The 27,408-nt window shown below is 35.9% G+C and overlaps 1 protein-coding gene across 4 annotated transcripts in view; it reads right to left on the bottom strand.

Annotated features, from left to right (window-relative positions):
- LOC105201747 (protein vein) overlaps window positions 1-27,408 on the bottom strand; it is a 427,513-nt gene that overhangs the window by 174,111 nt on the left and 225,994 nt on the right. For all 4 annotated transcript variants that reach the window (XM_039456247.1, XM_039456248.1, XM_039456249.1 and 1 more), the window contains exon 2: window positions 8,049-8,211. In XM_039456247.1, coding sequence (XP_039312181.1) covers window positions 8,049-8,211 — 163 coding nt within the window. The remainder of the gene's footprint in view (window positions 1-8,048; window positions 8,212-27,408) is intronic.

Here is a 27,408-nt window from a genome sequence, read left to right as displayed (position 1 = left end):
CTTTCAAACTAATTGCGAGACGCGATGTAAGAGATAGATTAGGAACTCAAAGGAAGGTAAAAAGTTGCGCCGAAGTACCTCGCAAAAGAACTCGCACTTTTTCTTTCGCTCCCCGCTCGCGCCCAAACGCACTCTTCGAACGCCTCTGATTTTCCCTTTTTCGATCTCCGTTTCCTTCTCCGCGCGACAGCGCAAAGTTTTCTCTCCGTTCTTTATTGCGAACGTAAAACTCTATTACACGCGACATCAAAGCTATTCCCCCAATGGTCAAAACGAATTATAAGCCTCGCGAATGCCAGTGTCCTCGAGAGGTTTCGGTTCAGTTTCGTAAGTTGAATGCAATCTAACGGGCTTCGGAAATTGATTAGAGGGTAACGATATTATGTCACGATCTCACGGTGCCTCGAAGTTAATTTCACGGAAATCATTAAACCCCTCCTAAGGATACCGTTAGATCTGTAGCCCTGATGTATTCGAAGCATCGTGCTCAGGTGTACCGCTTTGAGATCTTATTGCTATTTGCATGATTAGATGCGACTGTTATCTGTAATATAATACGCTCACGATATATTGAGTCTATTTAACTATCTTAATATATCAATATATATTTTATCTTTATGCAACTTTATGATAAAGCTTGGCTAATTAATTTTTTTCCATTTATTATTTTATTTATTTTCGGGAAAAACTTTTTATATATAATTATATAGAAAATATCCATAATTATATATTTTTTAACATACACGGACATATTTTATATATATATATATATATATATATATATATATATATATATTCATATATATTTATATATAAAAATATACGAAAATTATATGATATATATAATTATATATAATGTATTTTTTCTCAGGTTATTCCTTTTATATCTTCTTCATAGAATTACTTTTACATAAATTTGATGAAAAATTTTCTGAGCGGGGTTTTCTTAAATTTTCAATTTAAATTATATTTTATACAGTGAACAACGATTCTTCCAGTTTTGTTTATTTTACGAAATAATTTGTCTCGATTCTTCCACTTATTCTTGAATGTACAAAATATAAAGTAAGTATTCATATTTTCACGTGCATTTGGGGAAATAAATATATGACAGAGTTTTGTTATACATATGGAAATTCGATTTCCCTCGGGAAGTATACGTTTCCTAGATAATATTTCGAAAACGCGGGAACATGTGGCATCTGTCTCGTTCTTATTTTATTTTTGAAAGCGAATGAATAGAAAGCTCGTATCTTCTGACTTGGGCGTTGCTCTCATATATCCGTTTTGTTTTATACATCGCGTCGGTGATTTGACAAGATTACAGGTTTATTTTTGCGCCAAGCACCGGCATTCGTCACTCGAAATTTCAATATTTCTCCCCTCTTCTCGTTCGACAAAGGCGACGGCAATTCTTACCAAACGAAACGACGCGTGGGAGCTATCAAAGAGGAAGAAAGAGCGAAAGAGGGAAAGAGAGAGAGAGAGAGAGAGAGAGAGAGAGAGAGAGAGAGAGAGAGAAAGAGAGCGCGAACGAGCGAACGAGAGAGATTTACCGATGTATCGCGCGGACACAAAGACCCGGAATATATTTCCGTGCCCGGGGGGGCCATCATCTATAAAATACACGCCGCCCAGTCTAGACAAGTTTAAGCGGCGGATGACAGTTTTACGTCGTCGGTTATGCCAGCGGAGCCGGCCGACGACGACGTCGCGAGCGGGGCGAGAAAGGAGATCCACGGAGCACATGACTCTGTATTAAATAGCGCGGACACATTCGATTTTACGACACCGTTGTATCCAGCAAGGATTACGAGGATGACATTGACAGTGTGCGCGCAGCGAGAGACGCGGTACCCGGTCATCTCGTCGTAGAGACAGTATAATTGGAAATTACGACGGGGAACGTCCTCTTGTACGAGGACATGACCGGGGGTGTGACGTCGTAAGATCGGCCACTATGGCACGAGACTCTCTTGCCACCGCGAGGATGTGTTTACGGTCATCTGACTGGCCCTCTTCTTCCCGAGTAGCAGCGGTTCTTCACCCTCTGCGATGTCCCAGAATGTGCACGCCCTCGGAAAGCCTCGGAATTCGTCCGCGCGTCCACGCGAAGACCGTGTGTCATTTTTTTTCTTTTTTTTTATTCAGCAATGGAGATTAATTTCGCATATATCATATCGCATCTCTGTCTATCATTTAGAAATCTAGAACAATGATTCGCGTATCCCCGGAAGGGATGTTTCGCAACCCCAGGGATTACGTAACCTTTCGTTAAGAACCACTGTTTTACGAGATCACGATGTCGTTCCTTTTGCGTCTTTGTAGGTTTTGACCCGACAGATAAATGCTCGTAGCGGTACTTTCCTTATTTTTACAGGATGCGGGCATCCTGTCGTAAAGTAATTTAAGATAAGAGATAGGAAAAGATCCTTGATATTTTAGTAATACAACTACAAGTTTCTAATAATCAATACGTTAAAAAAAAATTACAAATAGCCATGTGAAATAATTAATAACTATATAACTTGACTCATATCAACTTGTATAATATTTCTGTCTTTAATTAAATAACAAAATATTTCAATGGTAAATTGGAGAGAATTTAATTCACAAAAAATTTTTGGTAGGTGCGGCATATTATATCGGAGTTATCCTATACAGAATGTAAATTAATAAGTGTCAAATATTCTAGAGACGTGTTCCCATCGATCAAATATTAAAAAAAATTTTATGTGAACTTGGGTCTATGAACCTTTTTCATTGTTTGATTGATGGGAATACATCCTTTAGAATATTTGACATTTATTTATACCTATTATACCACTTTAATTTCTCTCTAATTAAATATTAATTCATCAATCCTCCTTGCGGCCATTCATGTACTAATATTTCATGTTATATCAAGAATGAATATGATTACACGAATGATTAAATGAATGAATATGAATACAGGTTAAAAATTGCAAATCAATTACATATTATTACAAATATGTTCAATTATAATGACAGATGTATTATATTATAGGTAATATTTATTACATGCGCGATATAGAATAATTCAGACGATTCCTGGTGACGGATATTGTTTTATAATTCTTTTTTATAAATGTATTCACATTTTTGTGAATGTCAGTCCTTTCGTAGATAGCGAGATTCATTAATTGTTAATGTCGTGTACTGAATTATGTTCAAAGAAACATTTTATCCTAAGAAAGAAAGAAAAGCAAAGGAATATCTCGACATCCAAATATATAAATGTAATTATTCACAAGCCAATTATTGCAAATCAATAACACGTCGATAAATTTTACATTATTAGAGCTGCATTTATTAAAGTTTTTCATTACTGATAATGCAAGTTACTTTTTTTATAAAATCAATTTGAACGTCAATCTTCTTAATTATGAGACATATCCGATTCGTTATCAGATTAATATACGAAGATTAATATCAGTGCACTTTATATGTAGGAAAGCAATGGAAATATTTGAATGACAATTCGTATGACGATTCTGACATCTCCCTTATCACATTACGAGCTACTAAATCTGGAGATAATAAAATCACCGCAAACAAATAAGAAGTCGTGCATAATTCTTTGCAATGTGAAGTAGTAGCAAATTTCGATCATATTTGTTTTTGCATATGTATCCATTGATGGGTATTTTATAGAGCTATAAAAATATTAATTTGGCCATACATAAAAAAATATACACTATCGAGCAACAAGTTGTATAACAAGTTGTGTGTTCTACTTTTCGCTAAATATATTTTATTAGAAACTATCTCTTCAATTCCGAATTTATTTTTCCTTTGGACAAGTGTAAAAGATACTTGCTCAAATAATATTTTAATTTCTAACATAAATTTCTCAGTATTAATATACATATATAAGATAAATGTTAAAAAAAGCATTTAACATTTACGAAGTGATTAAATAATACACATTATGTAACCGTATAAACCCAATTTACGTGTATTGTACAAGTACAAAAATTTGGGTACATTCGAGACTTTGCTTCGCAAAATATTATTTTAAATATTTACGTAGGTTAATTATTCGTTAAAAATATATCAATAATTAAATTGTATATATTGCATATTATAACAATTGCTTTTTATCTATGGATTGTTCACTTATGGAAGGTAAAGTGATTTTCGGACATGGAATGCCAAAAACGCGAAACAAGGCTGCCGAGTATCGCAAACCTACGTGAGAAATTTGCAAGTTACTTCAACATTTCCAGAGAACGCGTGCCGCGTAAAAGCGACTTCGGGAAGTGACACGGTCTCGCCGAACGTGGTCCATTTCCATCATGGCTGGGATATAACGGGTGGCCCGGTGAGAAAGGCGAGCTGTGGGCGAATTTATGGGCCGCTCTGAGATTATTCCGAGACTTACGCGCCGAGGAAAGGTGCATCGCGCTAAACAAATTTATGGCACGCCCGAGATTATGGTCGATGAGAAGTAGCTGGAGAGCTCCCCGGCGAGTTTTCCGAATCGAAATTCTGCGCCCGTCTCAGCTGTCTTCTCTTCTTTCCATCGGATGGACCGGTGCGCCGTGCGCTTTCACGGAAGCGTCGATCGCGCGGCAGGATATCCTCTCAATTTATTTTCTTTTCGTTAAAAGTTCGTTCTACCCGCTCGCAAATACATAGGATCTAATATGAGACGGACTCCCGCCGTGAAACATGCTGCATTTTTTATTTGAAAAAAGTGCTTATACTGAAAAAATTGTATCCTCGAAATAAGGGGATTGACTTTGCAAGACTTAAGGCTCTGCGCACATCAGAGGAATATTAGATATTAGGAATGAGAATTGAAATTTTAGAATCACTTTAAAAGCGTGATATTTAAAAAAAATAATGGCATTGTCATTTCTTTTAAAATGATGTAACAAGGAAAATATAATGACAAAAAACTTTATTTTTGTTTGCCGTTTGAATTCTAGTTGAGTTCTGAAGCTGATCAATAATGGTCTTCAAACTTTCTTCCCCTAACCTTCATTCTCTCTTCTTCACACAGCAAACGATCGAAATTTCGTACAGAGTCTACCAACGCTGTGTTTGAGAGTTAATTTTCTTGAACGGTGTGTGTTCCAACAAAGTTCAAAATTTTCAAATTACGTTTTCTTTCATATTTGTGGAAAATTAAAGTCCTAAAATAAATCTCATAAATTCTCACCCTGCTTATATGTATATTTTTATAAAAATTGAGAACATCTGCTACTAAAATCTATGCTTCAAAAGGATTTCCTTTGAAGTTATGAAAATGTTTTGGTACCTATTTTTGCCTAAGAAGAGAGTAATGTGAAAATAAAAGAAAAATTCTCAAGTTGAGAATACAATTTTTCTTCTATATAAAAATTTGGATTTTAAATATTACAATATTCTCCACACATCCATGTACAGAGTTTTTTAAAATAGCTAAATTACAACTGAAAACATTGCATTTTTTATTAGCAGAATCTAATACCGTTAATGTATTAGCTTGTGTTGTTGCATTTCGCATGTCTTTCGATAATTATCTTAGAAAATTAAAATAACAAAAAAAATCTGCTTCAGTCTAATAACTTTCATACTTCCATTTTGATCTTTCGCGGCGTTGTTTAAAATGTGTCAATAATTAGTTACAATCTTTTACATTTGACATATATGACGTCTCGCAATTACTCGTTGTTTTCGAGGTAATTCAACTGTTATTGATAAGTAATATAAATCAGAACATGATTACGGATCATGATTAAATTTCATGATGATTGATGATCGTTCGCGTATGTGCGCGGAATTTAATGCCAATAGAAACTTGCGGGAAAAACAAATTTTTATAAAACATTACTTATCATCATGGCGAATGTAATTCGCAAACCGCGATTAAATCGACATCTCGCAAAATAGCCGGGAAAGTATGATGCATTATGAGAGTTTAATAAGAAGCATAACCGTCTCACCATAATGCCGACTGGAAGGAGAGAAAGAAGAAAAAAAATGAAGCGGTTAGCAGGGTAGCGTGATTGCATAAATTGGCATCACGAAACCGGCTCCGTCTTAACCTAATGACTTAATCTAATATATCTAATGTCAAAATAGCGCGCGGCGATGGCAATTAATGTCGTGCGATAAATCAAAGGCAGACACACGTGCACGGCGTTTTAGCGGGCTCGGTTGTAATGATCGATGAAAAACGTCGCGCAATGAACTTCAGCTAATGTCATGATTGATTGCAAACGGATGTCGCATTCTGTAGCAGCAATTACGTTCACATTACATTACGCGACGCGAGCGTGTGTACGTTCTCCGCGCACTTGTTGAGCAGGATTGATTTGTGATTAAAAAAAAAGAGTTATTTTATAGCTTCCAAGGCCCGTCATCGTAAATCTGGAAGCATTTTTACTACGCAACGAAATGGCTAAATAAATAAATTATCGTTGTACAACGTTGTACATCGAGGCAATGCAAGTTGCTTCGAGCTTTCTAGCAAATTGCTATCAGTACGGAAATAAAAGTAATTAGAATTTTCATGCAGAAAAGGAAAGATCCTAATTAAGCTAATAATCTTAATAATAGCAAGAGTATTTGCGTACTTCTTAATGGCGCTTTCAGCGTACGAAAGATAATATTATTATTTCCATATTTCCTTTTTTTAATCCACGTACAGAAATAAATATTCCATAGTTATTCGAATATATTACATTTGAACAAATATTTTTATAAAATAAGTATTATATCCATATAAAATTAAGAAATTCTGAGATACTTGTATTTGAGATAAGACAATTCCCTCGAGTTGCAATGTAATGCTTCAAGATCGTATACATAAACTTGTATAAAAAAAAATTAGTAACAAATCAACAATTCATTGTTTCATATATAAGCAAGAATATAAAATCTTTAGAATTTAAGAGAAAGAATTTATAATCTTGAACAGACACACTTTGCTCTAACATGAAAAATATTTTGTTTAAGATTATTAAATTCTTTCAAGATTTTATATTCTTGTTTACGTATGAAACAATGAATTGTTAGTTTCATAATAATTTTTTTTTTTGTATCTTTGTGAAAACAATTTTGCTGCAGGCATATGTATTTTTCAAGTGTGTAAATTTATATTTGTATTCAATCAAGAGATACACTTCAACTTTTAACGGGTTTCTTCGAGTACGCGCAATTTTCACGATGACTGCTTTTTACGTTTCATTCGGCTAAGTGCGCGAGAATTGGCCACAAGCTGTTTTCGAGCTTGCTAAACGCGAGCGAAGTTGTCGCGACGCTACTTGCAATTCGAGTTCGGAAGCTCGTTAAAATCTATCGAACTGTGAGCAAAGCATACACTGCTCTCTTCTTAACTCTCGTGCCGAGTTGTACCTCGCTGACCCTTCCGCAACTCACGTATTCTCATCACGTGCGCATTGAAATAAATAATAGCATTTTGTTTAACAGATGTTGCTGATTATTTTGAAAAATTAGCAGCATCTGAATTAATATGAATAAATGCATATGTCAAACTTGATTAAAAGATAATCCCAATAAATAATTGAATTGTATTATTAAAATTCCTTTTTAATTTGCGTAGGATATTTATTATCTCAATAATCTAAAATCTAAAAAAATTATTTAAAAGAGATACCGTTAGGTTTTTTTTGCTTTACAATGTAGATTATAAATCATTGCATCGTCTTTTTCGTTACTCCATTCTGTATTGTCTTTGTCATGTAAGATATATGTATATATTCCGAACTCTATCGCGAAAGCTATCACGAACGTTAAGAACCACGATCAAAACCGCTCTATCCTATCTAATAACGAAAACTACTCTCGAGGTAGACATCCAATAGTGTATCGATAACACTACGGAGCTACGGAGCGGGTTGTCGAGCGAAAACAACGTACTCTGCTATTGCGGATATCTAGAATTAACTGCTCGCCGTTGTCTGAATAGTTTCTCCGACGTGTTATTACGGAAAGGCTGCCGAAAGCTGACGTTGAGATGCGGGGGGCAGGGCCGCCATGAGCGTGCGGTTAATGGTAAAGTCGGTCGAGCTCACCGTTTGTGCTGAATCCTGAGGCCTCTTCGGGGGTGCAGCGGTACACCGTCCTTCAGCCAGTGCACTCTTGGGGGCGGCGAGCCCCTCGTCCTGCATACTAGCTTCACTTTCTCCCGTAACCTCGCTATCGAGTCCCTGAGTTCGGACAACGTAACTTCTCGCACTGAAATCAAAAGTTACAATCTCGTTAGCGCCTCGTTGTAAGTGCTCGCGTGCTTTTGGACGCTATTCCCGATTGGGAGTTGTAGTTGAAGTTCATTCGTATAATATTTAAGCTTGATTGTGAGATGTGTAAATGGCGTTCCGACTATAAGAGACATCTGCACAATTAACGTTTTATATAAACTTGTTAGGGACGTATCAGACATACAGTCCCTGCAAAGTAAATAAAATTTGGAAATGTGTTTAGTATTAGCGCTTCAACTAAACTTTATACGTACGAAAGTTGTGTGACTATGATTGTATTTTTATTTAATAATATATTTTTTATAGTTTATTCACTCTGTTTGTTAATAAAAATTAAATTATTTTTTACAACATTAAGAAAAATCTCTATTTTTTTGTTTATGTACTTTGAATATTCAAGGTTTTATACCAAGTTTTATTGTGCTGTTCAGTTATTTTGTAAATGAATAAATGAATAAATTTTGTTTATTTTACAGAACTAATTTCTGCATCGCAATGAAACTTTAAATTATTTTGAATACTAAAAGTATACTTAAATAAAAAAATCCAGACTTTTTCATTATTTCTTATTTCATTATTCAAATTATATTTTCATTAGAGCACATGTCTACCTCTTATTATTCAAATAATTTTTTATCCAAATAGAAAATCGTAGCTAAATTTTTCTACTACTTTCAAATGCAATATAAAACAATCTGTAATTTTTTAAATAATTTTTCTAATGTTTTGAAAAATATCCTATACATCCTTTAAAGCTACGAAGTTACGAAGAGGGTTATCCTACGATGTCAAGTTGATTTTGGATAATATAGAATTCCTTTAATAGTTCTTTCCTATTTCACGTGCAGCGAAAATTTTTCGTACATGTTATTCGCGTTTGCGAACGGAATAGAAAAACAGCGAAAACAGCGCGTTTTAGCAGAAGGTATGGTGCAGAAGCAGCTCTTCCTTTCGACAACCGGATATGGCTATCCGTCGATTTTGGCAAAGGCTGCGCCGTGTCGCGTTTCGGCCAGAGGCCGTGCGGCATATCGATAGCTTGGCTACCGAGTATCGATTTACTGTTTCGTTGTGCTCTAGAATGCGGGTGCAAAAACGATCTGCAGAGAAACATAACGCGTACAGTGTGTGCGGATCTACGTCACACGCGAATATCTCTCGCAAACTGACGTTACGCACTTACTTGACATTCAATCGATCGCGTATGAAAAATAGGAGAGCAAATGCAAATATTTATTAAAATACAGAAAAATCTGTACGTAATAAAATTTGTCGAATATCTAGTACAGAAAAAAAAACAGAATAAGATTATATTTGATTTATTACTTTCTAAATCGGAGTCAGTGTATTAGTCACTGCACTGAGAAAAAAAGTTGACTTAATTTTTCAACTTTATTGAATTTCTTCAGTTCAAGTATTTATTACGTATCAAGTTAAATATATAAGTATATTTGAACTAAAAATATTCAATCGTTGAAAAATTTAGTCAAATTAACAACTGTTTTTCTGTGAAAAATTGAAAGACAGTGAATAGTCTGATTTCAGTGCTATACTTATCGCTATATCAATCAGATTCCATGAAAAGTACTCTCTTGTTAATTACAGTCACTGGAAAATAGTGAATACTTCATTGATGACCATAGTTATAAGCACTGCAAATCAGTAAGATTTTACTGATTCAGATTTAGAGAGTATATAGATCATTTATTTGTATTTTTTATACGTATTGACCAATTGATATAGAAGTTAGGTACACGGAAAAAATGGTTTTGCTGAAATATCTATGTTGACTACGTTATTGCATCGATCTACGGAAAGGATGGCGTCACTCCGAAAGCGATATATCGGCTTCCGGTTTGGAAAGGTATAAAAATGTTTTTCCATATTTGAGCTTTATATTATTATATATTTCTAGAATAACTATTTAATAACATTTGCAATAAAAAGTTTTATAAAAAAAACTATTATAAAAACATTATTATACCGGAATTCATTTAACTCGTCAAAAACTGATATATCGGCTTCCGGTCCTCTAGAGATTAAAATGCAGATAACACTCGATATTTGTATAAATGAAAGGGTTTTGTTGCATAATCGCGTTCGTCTGAAGATTATCTCGCAGCAAAACGGAATAATCTAAATCTCTAACTACTCACAAATTATTACTATCTCGATACTTTTGTCGAGAAAAATTATATCGCGAGTTAGTGCTTGAAAAAATATATATATCTAAACGGATAAAAGTGACGGAGCCTTATGACGCCTTGTACGTGCTCCAGTATAACTTTTTTCCGACGTAAAATATGATCGTGCGAAACAAAGCGACTCGGCACTCGGATATGGGGGTATAAATGAAGAGGAAAATTTGCGTTAATAAAAACGGACGGTAGCGTCCTATCCAGCTGATCGCGTGATTTCAAAGGCACGATATAGAATTCCTGGTGAAAATACAACGGGGAACGTTCAATGAGATCTCGTCTATTATATTCATGTCGCATGACAGGGAATGATAATAAGGCGCCGTTAGCAAAGATTTCTTTGTCAGGCTCTGCGTGGCGCGGGACGTCGCCGTCGGCGTTTGATTTATTATGTTTTCACGTGCATACGGCAAACCCATTCGCTGCAAATATATTTCTCTTCGTGTCGCGTGTAAATAAAACTGATGTCGCCCCGCAGATGCGTTTGAGAAATTGAACGTGGATAAAGTACCCTGCTATTATTTTTTTCTTCCCTTTTTTTTGGCAAAGACTGACCGCTTGACCCCGCATCACTCATCTCGATATAAAATCCTGACGTTAAAATCCCAACTGATTGACGCATAATTAAAATCGTGAATCTATAATTCGATCGGCAATAAATTTTCCGAAAAGGGCTGCGTCTCGCAGAGGGTTTCCGCCCAGCACGTTGCGCACGCAATGAAGTTAGAAATCACTTGAGTTGCCTCTAAACCGAATTATACAATCGCTGACTAAGCAACTGGAGCAACATAGTGTTGATCTTCTGGAATAATTTATTTACGACGAACTGGCACAAATGTAAGTTCTCCAAAATTACAGCTGTTTAAACGCGCCGAGCGCTGAAATAGGTATAATCTGTATATTTTTCGCGGTAATTGAGTTGAAGAAGTTGCAGTTACGCTCCGCTGTCGTCGTCGTTGCTCGGATATTTGCTGGTAAATTCGCCGCGGCGCTTTGTCGAAGGCGTAATCGATAGCATTCGATTTGCATAACAGATTCTTCACTTAATTGGAACACGACACGCCTACAATTCCTTTGATTTAAATCAGTCGTCGCAACGCGAGCGGGGGTGCAGGACGAGGAGGGAGGGGGGGGGGATGGGAGGTTGAAAACACAACACTTACAATTATCAATATATCACGAGCGCAACCATTCTCCGATGACAAATAATTACGTGAGATAAGTGAACCAGCAAATGATCAATCACTAAAATATATCAACGTGGAATTTATATTTATTTTAGTGATTACATAAAGGTAATACAATCATATTATTTCAAATGAGCGCGAGAGCGTGTTTCTCCATGCCATTCTACACGGTATTATATTAAAATCGTTAATTGACAAATCCCGCGCATCATATTTAATTATCCTCTCTCGATTTTCGATACGACAAATTACGAATATGCGCGTGCGGAACTTGAGCAAACGCCGCGCCGCGCGAAACAGCAGGCAGCATCCGCTATTTATTTCGCAAACGTCGCGTCGCGTCGCGCCGCGCCGGTGGAGTTCTCGCGCGCTTGATAGTTTAAATACATTACAACTGCCATTTGCTCGCGAAGCAAGCGCGTACGACCGCGTCACGACCGAAAACTATGCGGGATAATTGCGTCACGTTCAAGTTTATCGAAAACACAACGCGACTTGATTATCTTTGACGCGTTACGCCGTCGCAGAAAATGCCTACAGCGTTTAATATGTCGCCCCGGCGCGGCGGCGCGCTGCATAGCAGACGCCAGATTTGCGACATATGAAATACAGAATATTACGCGATGGCTCCGCGAATGGAATTAGCGGTTTTCCGTCTCGAAGCTTCGCTATGAACTTATTAGCATCGCGATGCTAAATGCACGTCATTTTGACTCCATCATCTTTCAGATAGGCGGCAAAAGGTGGCACAACGAATTCTGATGTTCGCGTTATTGGATATTAGAAAAATTAAAGTTTGTTTAAACATCATTTCTTTTTAGTCGTTCAATTCTCCTATCATTCGTTTAAATAACAAATGCGTAAGGACGAGTAATTAATTAATTAATTAATTAAATACCTCGTACAGCGCAGCGTAGAAGCATTGCGAAATATTTCAGCAATATTGCAGCAATGGTAAAATGTCCGCTTCGGAAATATTGACACGTAATGTTGCAGCCACATTGCAGCAACATATGTAATATTGTATTAACGTTTCTGCAACATTACGTATCAATATTTCTGAAGAGGACATTTTATCGTTGCTGCAATGCTGCTGAAACATCGTAGCAATATTTTACTATTCCGTGCTGTACGGAATCCTGACCCTAAAGTATGAAACTGTCAAGGATAGAATTAACATTTAACATTCTTTCTCGTTGCGGAAAAGAAAATGGAAGATAATTTGTTATCTTCCATTAAAATATCTCTTTCATTCCTTATTAAAAAAAAAAAAAAAAATCATAGATCCTTAATCTATAGTAACAAACAGATAAAATATGAAGTAGATGGAAAACGTAGCGATGTAACGTGAACAAGTAAACGTGCAGATTTTTCGAATGCAAATACAGTGAATTTGATCGGGGCATAACGAAACGATTCAGTGTAACGCGAGGGGAAATTCACAGCCGGCATTGGTGTACAAAATTTCGGCAGTGGACTGCCGAAAGAAGTAAGCAGTGACCTATAATATTGACGGCATTGTCGTCAGTGGTTGGGGAGTGGTGAGCTCACTTCAGAGTCAATCATGGGGTTGAGCACAAAAATTTTTGAATACTTCGGGAAAGCTTTAGAATTCTTGTGCAGGCATTGGCGTATGATAATGGGCACGCGGTAGTGTTCATAATTGCATGGCATTGCCTTAATTTTAATATAGGATTGACGGCATTGTAGGCATTGACTAACAATAAGCATTGTCGGCAGTGTACAAAAATGTCGGCAGTGTTTTACAGCAATGCCAAAAATCGGCATTGGTGTACAAAATTTTGGGTTGTGAATTCCCCCTCGGTGTAACGATAGTTGCGAATGTCCTCTAGCGACAAACCGTGTTATCGAATCCTTGTTCAAAGACATGGATTTTCCAACCGCTTTTTATTCACGTGCCGTCGAATAGGCGCTTTTTCTTTGTGAGAAACGATGTCGGCGCAGTTCTGAGAGGTAGAAAAGGAACATTTGCCAATAAACTTGGCGAAATGATATTTTATCAGCATAATGGTATCGATGCTTGAAATTAAATGAGATTATAATGCAATTTTAATATTCTCTTTCATGTTCGCTGCCTGTTTCACATTCGCAAGGATATAACGTTTATTTTTATGTGTAATAATTAATTAAAATCCGTCACGTATGCTAGCTTTGCTGCCTTTATAACATGAATTATCGCAAAATTAAATTATGATAAAACATTTTATTTCGCGCAATGAATTAATAAGAAATGTGTTTCATAAAAATAAATAATGATATGATTACAATATTATATGGATATGACGTGCTGATTAGTTATGTAGGTACATGTAATATGCATTAAACACGTTTTTGAAAATCTCTTTAGTACATTATATTAATGTACTTTATTTTATTTAATTAATAGTTCGCTTATCTCTTTTCAACTCTTATTAGAGAAAAAGTAATATTATGATTTCTATAGGTATAGATAAGGTGTCTATAAAATTTGTTCCCACCCTCTATCTTTCAGAAACAATTCAAAATTGTGGAATTCGAGGAGCTACTCTAAGGGGAAAGGTGTAGTAGCCTCTCAAAATAATTGGACACGTATTTCATCAGGTTTTTTCATAATTCGGAAACAGTTTTGAAATACAAGATTTACTGTGTATATACTCTGTAATATTTTCTCTTTATTTTATAATAAAGTATAAATATATAATTTTATAACGAAACATTGTTTTTAAAAACAAAACTAATTTTTTAAATCTATTTTTGTGGCGTAGAAGGAAGGGAAGGTTAACAATATTATCAGACGAGTACAAAATGCAAATGGAAGACCTGAAGGTGATACTACCATCTCCCATATATGTTTCGGTTGGATTTAAGTGAAACTAATGAAATTTCTATACAACACTCGCCTCGTACAGTGCTGAATGTACGACGAGGAAAAAATATTTCTTCGCGGATTTGGAACGTGAGCCGCGAGGAAAGAATGAGCTGAGAGAGATTGCACCGCGACGAAGCAATTTCAGCGCGTGTAAAAAGCGCTGTAATGCAGCCCGTCATCGCCATTCCGTATCGTTGGTCGTGACGGTAAACGGTGATCGCGGTGAAATTTGTATAATGCGCCGCTAATGCTCTCGCCATATTTTTGCGTGCGATATTGAACCGGATTAAGTTGTATGGTGCCATTCGCCCCGTTCCCTTCAGAGTGCTTTTACGCGTTTCCCGTTGAAACCGGAGTGAAAACCGATCAGTCGCTGCGGTTGGCGCAGTGTCTGAAATTCACTTCGAGGAGACAGAGGATTTCACATCTGATTCTCGATGTTCTATTCGTTGACCAACCGTTTACGTATCCGCAACAGACATATAAAAGCATGAAATGGTCAGTTCTTCGGTAGACCGAGTGGACAATTTCTGTGCGATAGATACGAGAATAAAAATAAAGCAGCGAGTAATTTTAATATCTCTTTTCACATTGTACGTTAATGTATTAATACACGGTAAAAAACAAAAATTCTCGATGGTAATATCGGAAACATTTTATGGAATTGAAATACAAACAATTAAGTAAGGTATTGTAATGAAACATATATAAAATCTTGGTATTAAAATATGATTGCCTCTCGTGGTAATGGATGACAGGAGGGAGATAAATTAAAATCAAATAAAAAGGGACGCGGACTGTTACAAATACACATTTTAGTATGGATTTTCAACGGTGACGTGGAATAACTATAATTATCTACGTACGTATAAAAAACAGATATTAAAGGAAGAGTTTGATAATAGCTGCCAAATATTGAGTAAAATAATGTCGATTAAATATTCGGTTGATATAATCAAAAACAATCTTACTTTTCTAAATATTTTTGTAAATATTACTAAATTCGCTAATGTTTGCAAAATATTCAGGAAAGTAAAATTAATTTTGGTTATATCAATCAAATGTTCAATTGGCTTTTATTTCACTCAACATTTGGTAGCTATTGCCAAACTCTTTTATTTCAGTGCGTATGTATCCGCATTTGACCGCATTTAAATAGGAGGATAAAAGAATAGAGCACGGATGAGATATAAAGAGAGACGTGAAACGAACAATGGAGAGAAGCGGAAAGATGAACACCCACAGAGAATTCCCATGACAATCACGCGGTGTCCAAAATCTCATTTAACTATTAACGGATCGATGCGACGCCGAAATTCGAATTTAAGCGACGGACTCGATCGGAATGGAATTCGGGACTGTGAGGATTTATGCCAGAATTTTCCGGTTGAAGGACCGGGCGGGCGGGTTGACGAAAAAAAAGGATGATGGAGCGTCAGGTGCAGAGCGTTGGATAATGATGCCCGACGCGAATTAACCTATCGAAAATGCGAACCGTTTTACCATCCGGTCAGACTTCGTCATCGAGTCTCTCACTGAGCTAGAATTAAGTTTTCATCGGACGTGGCGCAGCTCAAATTTGAGAATATCATCGCGAAGGAACGAGATGAAAAACACGTCACGACCTCGAAATCCATTTAATTTGTCATGCTGAGTTAATTCGAATCATAATTAATCAATATCGTTAATTAGTTTGGCTTGACGCGATTAGTGTTTGGATTTCATATTCAAAGAAATTTCGTAACGATGTTTGAATATTATTTTAGTCCGAAATTATATTTAGACAACGAATTAGATACAGATTGGCTAATAATTATAGAAAATAATGTTATCAAGACAGGTTCACTGACTTGTGAAAATTTAGTTTGTTAACGTGTTGCAAAATAAGTTGTATTTATATAATTTTTTACAAGTTTTTTTAATATATTACAATTTATCGTATTTGAAAAACTGACAGAAATTTTGAATTAAAAAGAAGTAAAAAAAGGTGTAAACTGATAAAGCAAGAATGAGAAAAACAATGCTCATTTTTGTAAGCATTTGAGATAGGTCGCGATCGTATATTACAGGAACTTCGGTTTTTTTTATATGTCCGCGCAATGCATAGCACCAAATACGAATCCAATATTGAAGAATATTTCCTTGTAAAACAGTACCTGAGTTTCACATCGTAACAAGACAAATTTCTCTCAAAGAAGCGAATTTCCCGGAAGCTCGTAGAGTGGCTTTGACGAAATCCCGTCGCTCTCGGATTCACCAGGCCGTCTTGAAGCGTTCATACGCAAAGTGAATCGCGAGGCAAAAGAAACATCGAAAGCGAAGTCGGAGAGAAAAAGAGTCGAGTACCTACAGCACGGCCGCCGTCAGTCGCGGCATGTCGTACGTTGCCGCTTGAAAAATGCCGAGGACGAACGACGCGGAGAGGGCGTTTGATTAATGAACGCGTCGCCGAAAGAGCAAAATAACAAATAGCGCGCGTAGCGGGGGTTGCTACCCTCCCGCCTGCCTCGTGGCCGCGCGGCAGCTTGATTCATAGGTACCGCGTTGCATGACGAGACGCGATGAGGGCCAGCCGCGGATGCGCGCGCGAATGTGGCCCTTTCATCATAATTTGAAGGCAATTTATGTTAAGTCGCATCGCAAATAGCCCTAGCTTTTCTTTTACGACTATAATTTTAACAGAATATCAATCTGACATTTAATTACCGACGTCTACGATGTTAAACTTTAAGACATCATTAAAAAAAGTTAACGGTATAAAAGGGAGAAGTTTTTCGAAGCTGGAACGCTACTATAAAGTATTTTTGTTTTCTATCGCGACGTTAAAAATTGTTTTCAGAAGACAATCGCGTAAAAAGCTTGCAGCAAATACTTCGATATCGATAAAAAATGTACTTTAGGGGATGCTAAAGCCGTCAATTTTATCGACTGAACGGTGACTTATATACACAAGATTTGCAATATGTAGATATGTGAAAAAAAGGACTTTATCATTAAAGTACGTGTTAAAGAAAACTTTTAATTTGATCACACAAAATTTCTATAATTAAACAAAGAGTGACGTGACAGGAATATTAAGACAAGTTGAACAAATTTTTAAATCATATATTATGAAGTACTCTTCAAGCTATTCAACTTTCATTCAGTACATTTTTTCTACCTCTTATAATTTCGACGATATTCGCTTCGAAACAAAATAATCAACTTCACAAAGGGATGTTTCAACGTGCGACTGGAACATTTGATTCTAATCCCTTCTAAGAGCAAGAGTCAACCTTTATTGTATCTATTTTATTAAAAATGTATTTTACTTTGAAATTTCTGTAACATCTTTTACACTAGTTAACAATTATAGTTGCAACACTATTTCGACTATGAAGAATCAGTCTTTATGGTTTTCCGTCTCGAATTCCAAGAACGACAGAAACGCGACTTCCAGAAATCCGCACTTCTCTCGCAGCGTGTATTATAATTTTCGAATCCGCAGAAAGATAAGCGACAGCGTGCGATTTCGTGGCGTGCTTATTTGCTTTGGTGGCTAGCGATTAATGCGGGCCCGCGTACCGTCAGTATGACTCTGTGAGTTTGCACCTTTGTCCGATGTGGATAATCATTTCCAGTTCAGAGAATGGTTCGGCCGCGCGGAGAGTGGTTCCGGTTACCCGGTCTGTAATCGAGTCTGCGCGAGTACACGCTGATGAGCTATGATCAGCTGTGTGGGGTTGTGTGATTACCGATCGCTGTCAACAGATATTTAATCGTTTGCGTCGATTAATTTTCCTAGCGCATTTATCCGTCCCGCATCGTTTGATATCGGCGTACGTAATTACTGTGCTAATAATCTGGGTTAATCAAAACGCGTGGACTTCGAAAAGCTTCCCCATTATCAGTCGAATAAACATACGCCGTGAGCTACGAAACAGGATTCCTTTAATATCCTTTTTTTTATCACAGGAATAATACAAAAGAAATGTCAGAACGAGGCTCTCTTTTGTCCCGCGGTTGTTAGTCAACCATTTCAATTGTCCAACATGTTTTTTAAGTTCGACCCAGAAACACGAGCGGACTGTAGGTACTGACACCGAATAACGTTGTAAAACGCATTTACGGCGTATTTTCGCGCGAAAATCGCATAGTTACGCCGTTGTGATTTCGCTGCTTTACGCTCGCACGCACACGCGTCTCGCGCGCGAAGGCGCGCTGGAAAAAATTGTGCGTAAGAAGAAATTCGAGAGTGATGAAACGCAAAACGAGATCGGCGCAATAAAATCGCTGCTCATCGAGCCGTTATGCAAGAATCAATGGACACGCGTAATAAACGCTTTTACTTTGTAGAGTCTAAATTTTGATAGCGTTTGAAATAACGCGTGAAGCGAAAGAATGTAATAAAATGCGATTAAAAAGCTGCACTGATGGAAGAATATATTATTATTATTATTATTATTATTATTATTATTATTACTGCGACATACGTGTAGTTTTTATCATTTTGATTTCTGATTATTAGTTTTTTCATTCAATGACTATTCAAAATGACTTTATCCAAACTGCATTAAAATGCATCATAAAGGCGGCAAACTAATCGTAGAGGAAATAATGAACTCTAATTTCTTGAACGTGCATCTTCTCGCGACCATTCTCTTATCGCATCGACTGATCTTCTTTTAACCAAAAAAAGGGGTTGAGTCATCTTGCACTGTGAAAGTTATCCGATTTGCTCGCGGTAATTCTTGAACTCGTTTACTAGCCGTAAAATCCGGAAACTTTTTCGGAATCGTCCGTTGGTTTTCTGGCTATTACTCTGTGCCAACTGTATACACACACGTATGTACACGTATACGGTATACGATGGCATACAGCGTGGAAACATCGTAGTTCGTAATCAGCCGTACGTGCCAAGTATACGGAAAGATTAATACTTGGGGGCAGAAACGTCGTTTAGCTATCAAAGATTTGCTACGTACAAAAATTCGACGGAATTTCAAATGGAAATCGTCGTTGGAAACTTAATGATAAATTATAGTGGAACGTTTAAAACATTAACGATTTAATCCTGAAATTGTGTTTTAATTATATGATTCTTTATGTTTTTCCAATTGCTATATCTCATCACTCTGTATCTAAAAGTATTAAGGTATTTAATATTTAATTATCAAAAAATTAATAGTTTATAAGATATTTTATATTTTACATTCGAAATATGCCAGAATAAAATATAAAATATCTCGTAAATGTTTCGATAATTTTGTCTTAATGCTTTTATGTGCAAAATAATTATAGAAATTATACTGCGTAAAAAAATTATAAAATCATGTCGATACTTTTTGTATGACATAAAAAGAATTTAAGGCTTGTCAAGAAAATTAATTTTATTATTATTTATCCCCCTCCAGACAATACAACTTTTGTCTGAGCAAAGGAGATAAATAATAATAAAATAAATTTAATTTTCTTGAAAAAAAAAATCAAATTTTTTTAAAGATAATATGAAAAGACAAAATACAATTTTTTTATACATATATTGTGATTTTTCTAATTTTTGAAATTCTTTTACTGCGACACGTATATAGTTTCTGGGATAAAAAAAATATTTTGTAACCTGTTCTATTTTTTATATAAGAGAACAGATAATAATTAATTACATAAGTAAAATATATAAAAATTATAAATGGAATATAGTAGAATAGGAAACATTAGTGAAAGTATGATTAAAGCTATGCAATCTGCATTTAGAGGTGAAAATACATATCTTTACGAGTACAAAAGTCAGTTTGTGGCGTCACTAACAATCAATCCGGCGATTATAGAAGCTCGTTCGAACGCGCCAGACATCCGCGGCGCCTTTTTCTCATTAGTTCGGAGAAAGGAGATTACCACCACGGGGTCGAAACGAGCCAGTGGGGAAAGGAAACGCAATTTCTTGCCGGTGTTTTTCGTTTTAATTGCGGACGGGCGAGTTAACGAGATAGCGCGTTACTACGGCAGCATTGAGACAAATTTATTCTCGTTTCATTTTCATTGGGCCGTAGGTAACATTTACACCCGTCGGGTGTAAAGAGGATGATTTAGGGCAATTTCTTGCCTATGCTCAATTCCTTTTATGCCAGTAGCGTCAAATTGCTTCGCAATGATAAACGTGTCACATCGATACGTGTCACATCGCGTCCATACTTCATCGACAACTTCGATTGCCACCGTGGTTTTTGAGCAATTTCGTAATCTGTAACTTCACGAACATCAGCGAGCATTTGAGCTGCTCAATTTAACGATATGGATTATATCGCCGACGTGAAAAAAGTCAGTGGTATTATTTCCATAGATCATCTCTTTTTTTTTTTGGCTATACGAATTTTATTTCGCCGATTCACGCGTTCTGGCGAATTCGTTTTCGCATTCGCTTATTTTTCATTCTTTTTCGCCCTATGAGAATCGCGCCGTAAACTCAAATTGGGCAAGCAATAGCGTGATATCGCGCAGTATTGTCCGCTCGACGAGCACGTCACAATCGTTGAGCCTTTATGATTAATAGGCGATCGTGTATTCCGCGGCCAGCGGTTGAACATCGATAAATCGCAAAACTCGCCACCGTCATTAAAGCTGGCATTTTGTGGTCCATTAATTCCGGAAATTTGATCACCGATATTTTGGATATCATATTACGCTTTATTCGATTTTTGTCGAGCTTTGTCCGAAAATACAATGGAATTATCGGAAATACGGACTAATTCCGGCACATCGTGGCTACTTATCACTGATTTATTATGAAATTACATCTATTATTCCATTCGTATTTCTCTCGATTAATTTTCTTTCCGTTTGCGTCACAAATGAGACAACTCCGATGGTTTGGCGGTTCGCGAGAAAAGCGAATAGTATTACTTATTTTGCGCCAATTCTAATCGTTTCCGATTTTCACACGTCCCCATTTGCCAGCGGTGTTGTCAATTCGGTAGGAATCCTACTAATTCTAATAGATTAGATAGATTGTAGATTTGGAGGAAACAGAAAAAAAATCCAACAGTTTTCTATGTTTTTACAGCTGATATGTTATTTGTCCAATTTTTCAAGCGTGTAATTAATTACATGGTAAAGAATTTTTAGAAACCCTAGATCTTCCCTAATCTTTTAATAGTATTTCACAAATTGTTTCGCAATGTCTATTTAAAGAAAACATAACTCTTGATGATTCAGATATTTTATTTACGGAATAACTGTAACTATACGTATTAAAAGATTAAAACATTGTGATTTAAAATTAAATACACTAGTTTTAGTTATTCCATAAAGATATTTTAAAATATTATTCTAAAAAGTTTGTGTTTTTGTTAAGCAAAAGAGCGATTACTTTAAAATATACATTAAATTATATTTCCAAAGAGTTTAAGAAACGTTGCTTATGTATATGAAACTGAACGTATGTATTTCTATGTTTTATTAAATAACAGTTTACTTTAAAGATATGTAGTAATAAAAATTTATATTTTCAAAATGTTCTTAAAATGCATCAACAAATTTTAATAAACATACTTAGGTGCAAGTTATTTTTCGTTCTTTAATCTGTTTTTTATCTACGCCTTGTTATTGTTCTGATTTTTTAAATATGTGCGGTACCAAAAAATAAGTTTTCTTATTTAAACGAATATTTTTTACTTTCGAAAACGTATGGCTCAAGAATATTTGTCTAAAAATGTGAATGTACATGTATAACAAAATTATATTCTTAACTTCGGTCAAATAAATTTTATATCCATCATCAAATGCGTGTTAAAATTTTAATAACAAATTTTTAAAAATTTCATCATTAGAACACATTTCTATAGACAGCTTGAAATCTGGTAGGATTTGAAATTTGCGCGTAGGATTTCAAACGTGCTCCAGTAGAAAACCTTTCAACGAATTGGCAATACTTTTGCGGTGACTTTATGCACAGACGCATCGCAATAGGACGAAGGATCCAGGGGGCTTGTTAACATTTGCGTTCGCTGAAACGCGGGACGACACGCGCGCGCGAATTTCTGCTTTGTGCGATGCCCCGAGAGCAGTAAAGTTCTTTTTTCATGGGCATTAGGTTCCACGTGGAGCGCCCTTCCGCATTGTCGCCGCCCACGATACGCATCTTATTGCCTTTTATCGCGCCATGAGCCCCCTCATAAAACCACAACATAACGGTCTAATTTGTCGTCCCCGGGAATGGTCCTGCTAGCGCGGGGCTCGCGGGAATGAAGTTATTTTTACAGAGATGAGAGAGGCGGTGCTTTCCCCCTCGTTCTCTCGCTTTCGCTCCCTCCTATCTCTCTTCTCTCCCCCATCATATATCGCTGAGCTGAAAACATTCTAGTTCGCGCTCGAGCTCGAGTAAACAAAGCGAATGAACGGGAGAAAAGCGCCCGATGATCGGTCGGCCGCGGTTTTCATCGTCCGCGGCCGGTGAAACGGGTCGGCGAATCGTTTTGCCAATAATAACGCGATAATTGCGCCGCGTGCTTTATTTTCTGCTTACTGGGCGCGACGCGAAAATATCGACGCTTTTCCCGCGCAAAGACCGTTCGTCCGATCGAGAAATACACAGTCGGAAAATACGGCGGATGAAAGCGAAATAAACGTTAAATTTTGTCAAACTCGTCTTAATTAATTTTCGGATGACCTAATTAATTGCCGGTTAGACGCAAAATTGAACTATTCGATAACGTTCTAACTGATTGTGCAAACGAAGGAGAATGACCACGAAAGGGGTCGAAAGTAAATTGCAGTTCGAGATACTCAGCATAAGAGATAATATAAGGGAAAGTTGCTAAATGCGTGTTGGTCGTCTTTTTGTTTTACGTTTTTATTTCATATGAGCAATATTTAGTAACAAGAATAAAAAGTAAATAAGTAATATAAGAAAACATTTAACAAATTTTATTTTGTTTTGTGCATCAGTATTTCAGAAAATCGGGTACATCTGATGTAAATTTTTCATCAACTTATATAGATTGTAATAACTGTGCAAAATTATGTAATTTTATTTTGAATTGTTATATTTTTATAAAAGAAGATATAAAGTAGAATCTTTTTTTTCAAATTTCTTAATTCGTACCACTACAAATTTTACTACAAAAAAATGATACTAATATAAAATTGATAAGTGATAAAACAACTAATGGCTATGAAAAAATACGTCAATTATAAAAATAAAGCCATTTTTATTTATTATTTTTTTATTTGTTATTTATTAATTATTAAATATTTGATCGCTTTTTCGATAAATTATTAATAAAATAAATATTAGTCAACGTGGTTTCTTATATTCTTAATTACTTTAATTCATAAATTCGATATTTTCGAAAACAATACGATTTAAGAAACCATAAATACGCTTTAGGTGACTGGTTATTTAGTTTTCTAAATCACACCTTTCGCAGCATGTTACAAAAAAGCTTATAATAAATTAATTTGTTATTATTGCAAGGTTTAACATGTAATAATAAATGACTAAAACATAGAGCTACAATGTTGAACTTTGATTTGCATTCAAAACAGCATCAAATGCGAAATGTAATAAAAAACAGCTTAGTGGAACGCATTTGGCAACTCTCACCTACATCATCGCGATGCAAGCGCGATTTTCACGGCTTTTACTTTAGCGGACTGCGATTTTATAATAATTCGACGAGACACTTTTTCACCCGGCGATTTACATGCTCGAGCGCGTCGCTTTCGTGCTTGTAACGAAGAGCAAGAGAGAGAAAGACAGCGGAAAAAAAATGAAGAGCGCGACTATAAGGGTGAGAGAAAAAAATGGCAATGGGACGCGGTTGGGTGGCGAACGAGCGTGGCACAACTGTAGCGCACGACGTTCGATAAACTGTCCGTGAGTCCTTTTTGCGCGGTCGCGATATTTTATTTACCGGCAAAGTGTATTTGTGCATCCGCTCGCACGGTCGGAAACGGGAAACGGGGAAAAAATGCCGCAAAAGCGCGACCGCCCGCCGTGCGAGATTTTCGAATGCTCTCGAATTCGTTCTCCGTTTGTGCGATATCCCATTCTCACCCTTTCATTCCACGGACTCTGTCGCCTCCTGCCTTCCTCGCCCTCTTCCTCTTTAATTCTTTCAGTTGGTCAACGAACAGCATGTTAAATCTCTGTGTGCATAAGTCCTTATTAAATATAAATTTTCTCGTGATGAGCTTGAAATAGAGAAAGAGGGAGTGTAATCGAATTTATTATTAAATGAAATATTTTCTATCAAGAAAAAAAAAGATGAGTGTTATATTAATTATACTATATAGGCAAGAGTTGCCAAATGTGTAGCACACAAGTTATTTTTTATTATTATTTTCCTGTTTGATGCTGATTTTTATGCAAACGAACGTTATAGCTTGAGGTATCTATTATTGCAATGTTTAAGTTTTCATTAATAATAAATGAATTTATTCTAAACTTTTTAGTAACATATTGCAAAAGATAATGTGCAACTGGTCGTTTAAATTTACCTGTACGTTTACAACATCATATTGCCTTTGAAAGTATCGAGTTTACGATCTAAAATAATAAAAAAATCTAAGGAATTATTAACTAATATCTAGTTTATTATTAATTTATCGAAAAAAGGATCAAGTATTTAATAATTAATAATGAGAAGACGAGGATATCGAGATAAAACAGAGTTGGAATTAATTTTTGCAATTGGCATATTTTTATTCATTTAATTATTAGTTTTATTATTATCACTTATTGGTTTTCAGGATATTTTCTAATTTAATATGAAAAATGCTTTTCAAAATTACCTTTTAATTAACTGCAGTTAATTTAATCTTAATGTAGCGTTTAATTGAATTGGTTTTTTGTTTATGTAACTTTTAACGTAACTAAATTAATTTTATAAGCCATTAACTTTAATTTAATTTAGTTAAAAAAATATATTAACTTACCCAAACTTGCCGGTCTTACATTAACATCATTTATTGTAATAAAATTTGTAATGGTGCAATTTAAACTTTTTAAATTTTCTTTTTATTTTATAGTTACAAATATGTATATATAAGAAATGTAAAATATTCTATAATAAATCTTCTTTTATAAAAATATAAAAACTTAGTATAAAATTCCATGATTATTATCAGCACATAAATTGATCAAAAAATGAATATTAGTTGTAGCTAATTTAAAAAAAAATGTTGTTAGCCTGCACAAAACAAGAGATGTGATCTATTAAATTTTTGTCTCTGGTATACTTATTTTCCATTTATTGTACATTTATGTTAAACGTTCTTTATGAAATATTATATAAAGGTATAAAATACTAATGAGGTGCGATTTAGACGACTAGTACGCAGGAACTCTCATTTATATTAATAACGCTTTAAGATATTAAAAAATTTTAAAATCTATATACCTTCTTTTCTGCCTGATGTGCAAACATTGATAGCTCGTACATGAGACATGGATTCGCAAGAGACATTTATATTATTTTTACATAGCATATCCTGCATAACCTGCTATTCGATGAGAGGCATCAAAGGCATTCGCAGTATTCGAGACACGTATATAATCATCGTGCACTGGAGCCTCGCTTTCGTAAGAGAAGCGAGCTTTTCCTCGAGCCGACCAGAGCCAAGAGCTAGAACCCCCTTCCCCCTCTCTTGTCCCGTAATAAACCCGCTCGTTTGCACGCGACCGTCTCTTCCGCGATCCGCGAATGTAATTTACTTTACGCGGCGCGTTATCTTTCGGCGTCGCGCGCGAAACCGCATCGGCGTGCATAATTCGTGTCCTCTCGCGCGCGCGCGCGTCTACATTCGGGCCGAATACCGTCGCTTGTAATTCCGCCGTCGAGTTTTCATAGTAAATTCCATTACACGCCCGTGGGATGCCTGTTTCATTATGTTGTACCGGCTTCTGGTTTAAGCCTACGCGGACTATCATGGTTTGCGCCTCGTGTCGCGCTGATGTCCATGACTGTTGATGCGCATGAAAATACATACCTATAATTAAAGGCCCCGGGAACGGGAGAGATAAAATAAACGCTCAGTTCATTGGAATAAAAGTTACCTTTCAATTTAGAGATATTAATCCATATATAGCATCGAAGGTAAATATTAAAGAGAGCGCCAGAATAAAATATTATTCAAAAATATTGAAATTAAATGACTAATACAATTAAGCGAAGAAGAACGCTATTTTTCGACCGTGACAGATCTTGATGCCTAAAACGTACTTCTTCGCTGTATCAATCATTATGGATCTAATTTTATTAATGCTATTAAATATAAGTTTCCTTATTTTATCTACCGCAAAGATCTGTGCGGTAAAATTATGAGAAAAATAGAAATAGAAATTTAATTTAAGAATAATATGTTATAGTTTTTTTAATCACTTCCTTGTCTCGAATTATAATATAATAAGGATTATGCATTAAGCTCATCTTATAACACGGAAAATTCAAGTTTATTTAATAACTTTTCGACTTCTAAATATATACGTTCTATGCCAGAGGAATCGTCTAATATTGACTTTTTCCTTTGTCAGCGCGTTGAAACAGAAATATTTAATTAAACTTTAAAGGTTAAGAATAGGTAATCGATAGGATTTTATAATGCTCGACTGAAATATTTGAGCTAAAACATTACACACAGTCGTTTAATCACACGTATTATCAAGTTAGATAATTCGTATGCTCGAGTGGTTTCGGAATGTTCGCGAAGGCATTACGTTCCACACGCTCATTCGCAGAAGATGTAAGTTTCCGGCTCGCATGCACTTTGTGAGTAAAGAGACGAGGCTGGCAATCGTACGAGGCGCAGAATTGTAATTTATCGATGCGGAGTACAACCGACTCCCTCACGGAAGACGCAAAAATATAGCGTACGCGCACTTTAAGCGGTGAACTCGCTCTATTCTCGCGCATTACTCTAATTAAACGACGCGAGTAGCAGCA

The sequence above is a fragment of the Solenopsis invicta genome, chromosome 12 (genome assembly GCF_016802725.1).
Source record: "Solenopsis invicta isolate M01_SB chromosome 12, UNIL_Sinv_3.0, whole genome shotgun sequence".
In the NCBI taxonomy this organism is placed as follows: domain Eukaryota; kingdom Metazoa; phylum Arthropoda; class Insecta; order Hymenoptera; family Formicidae; genus Solenopsis; species Solenopsis invicta.
Note: the sequence above shows the minus strand (reverse complement) of the source record. Positions and strands in the feature narration are given on the sequence as shown.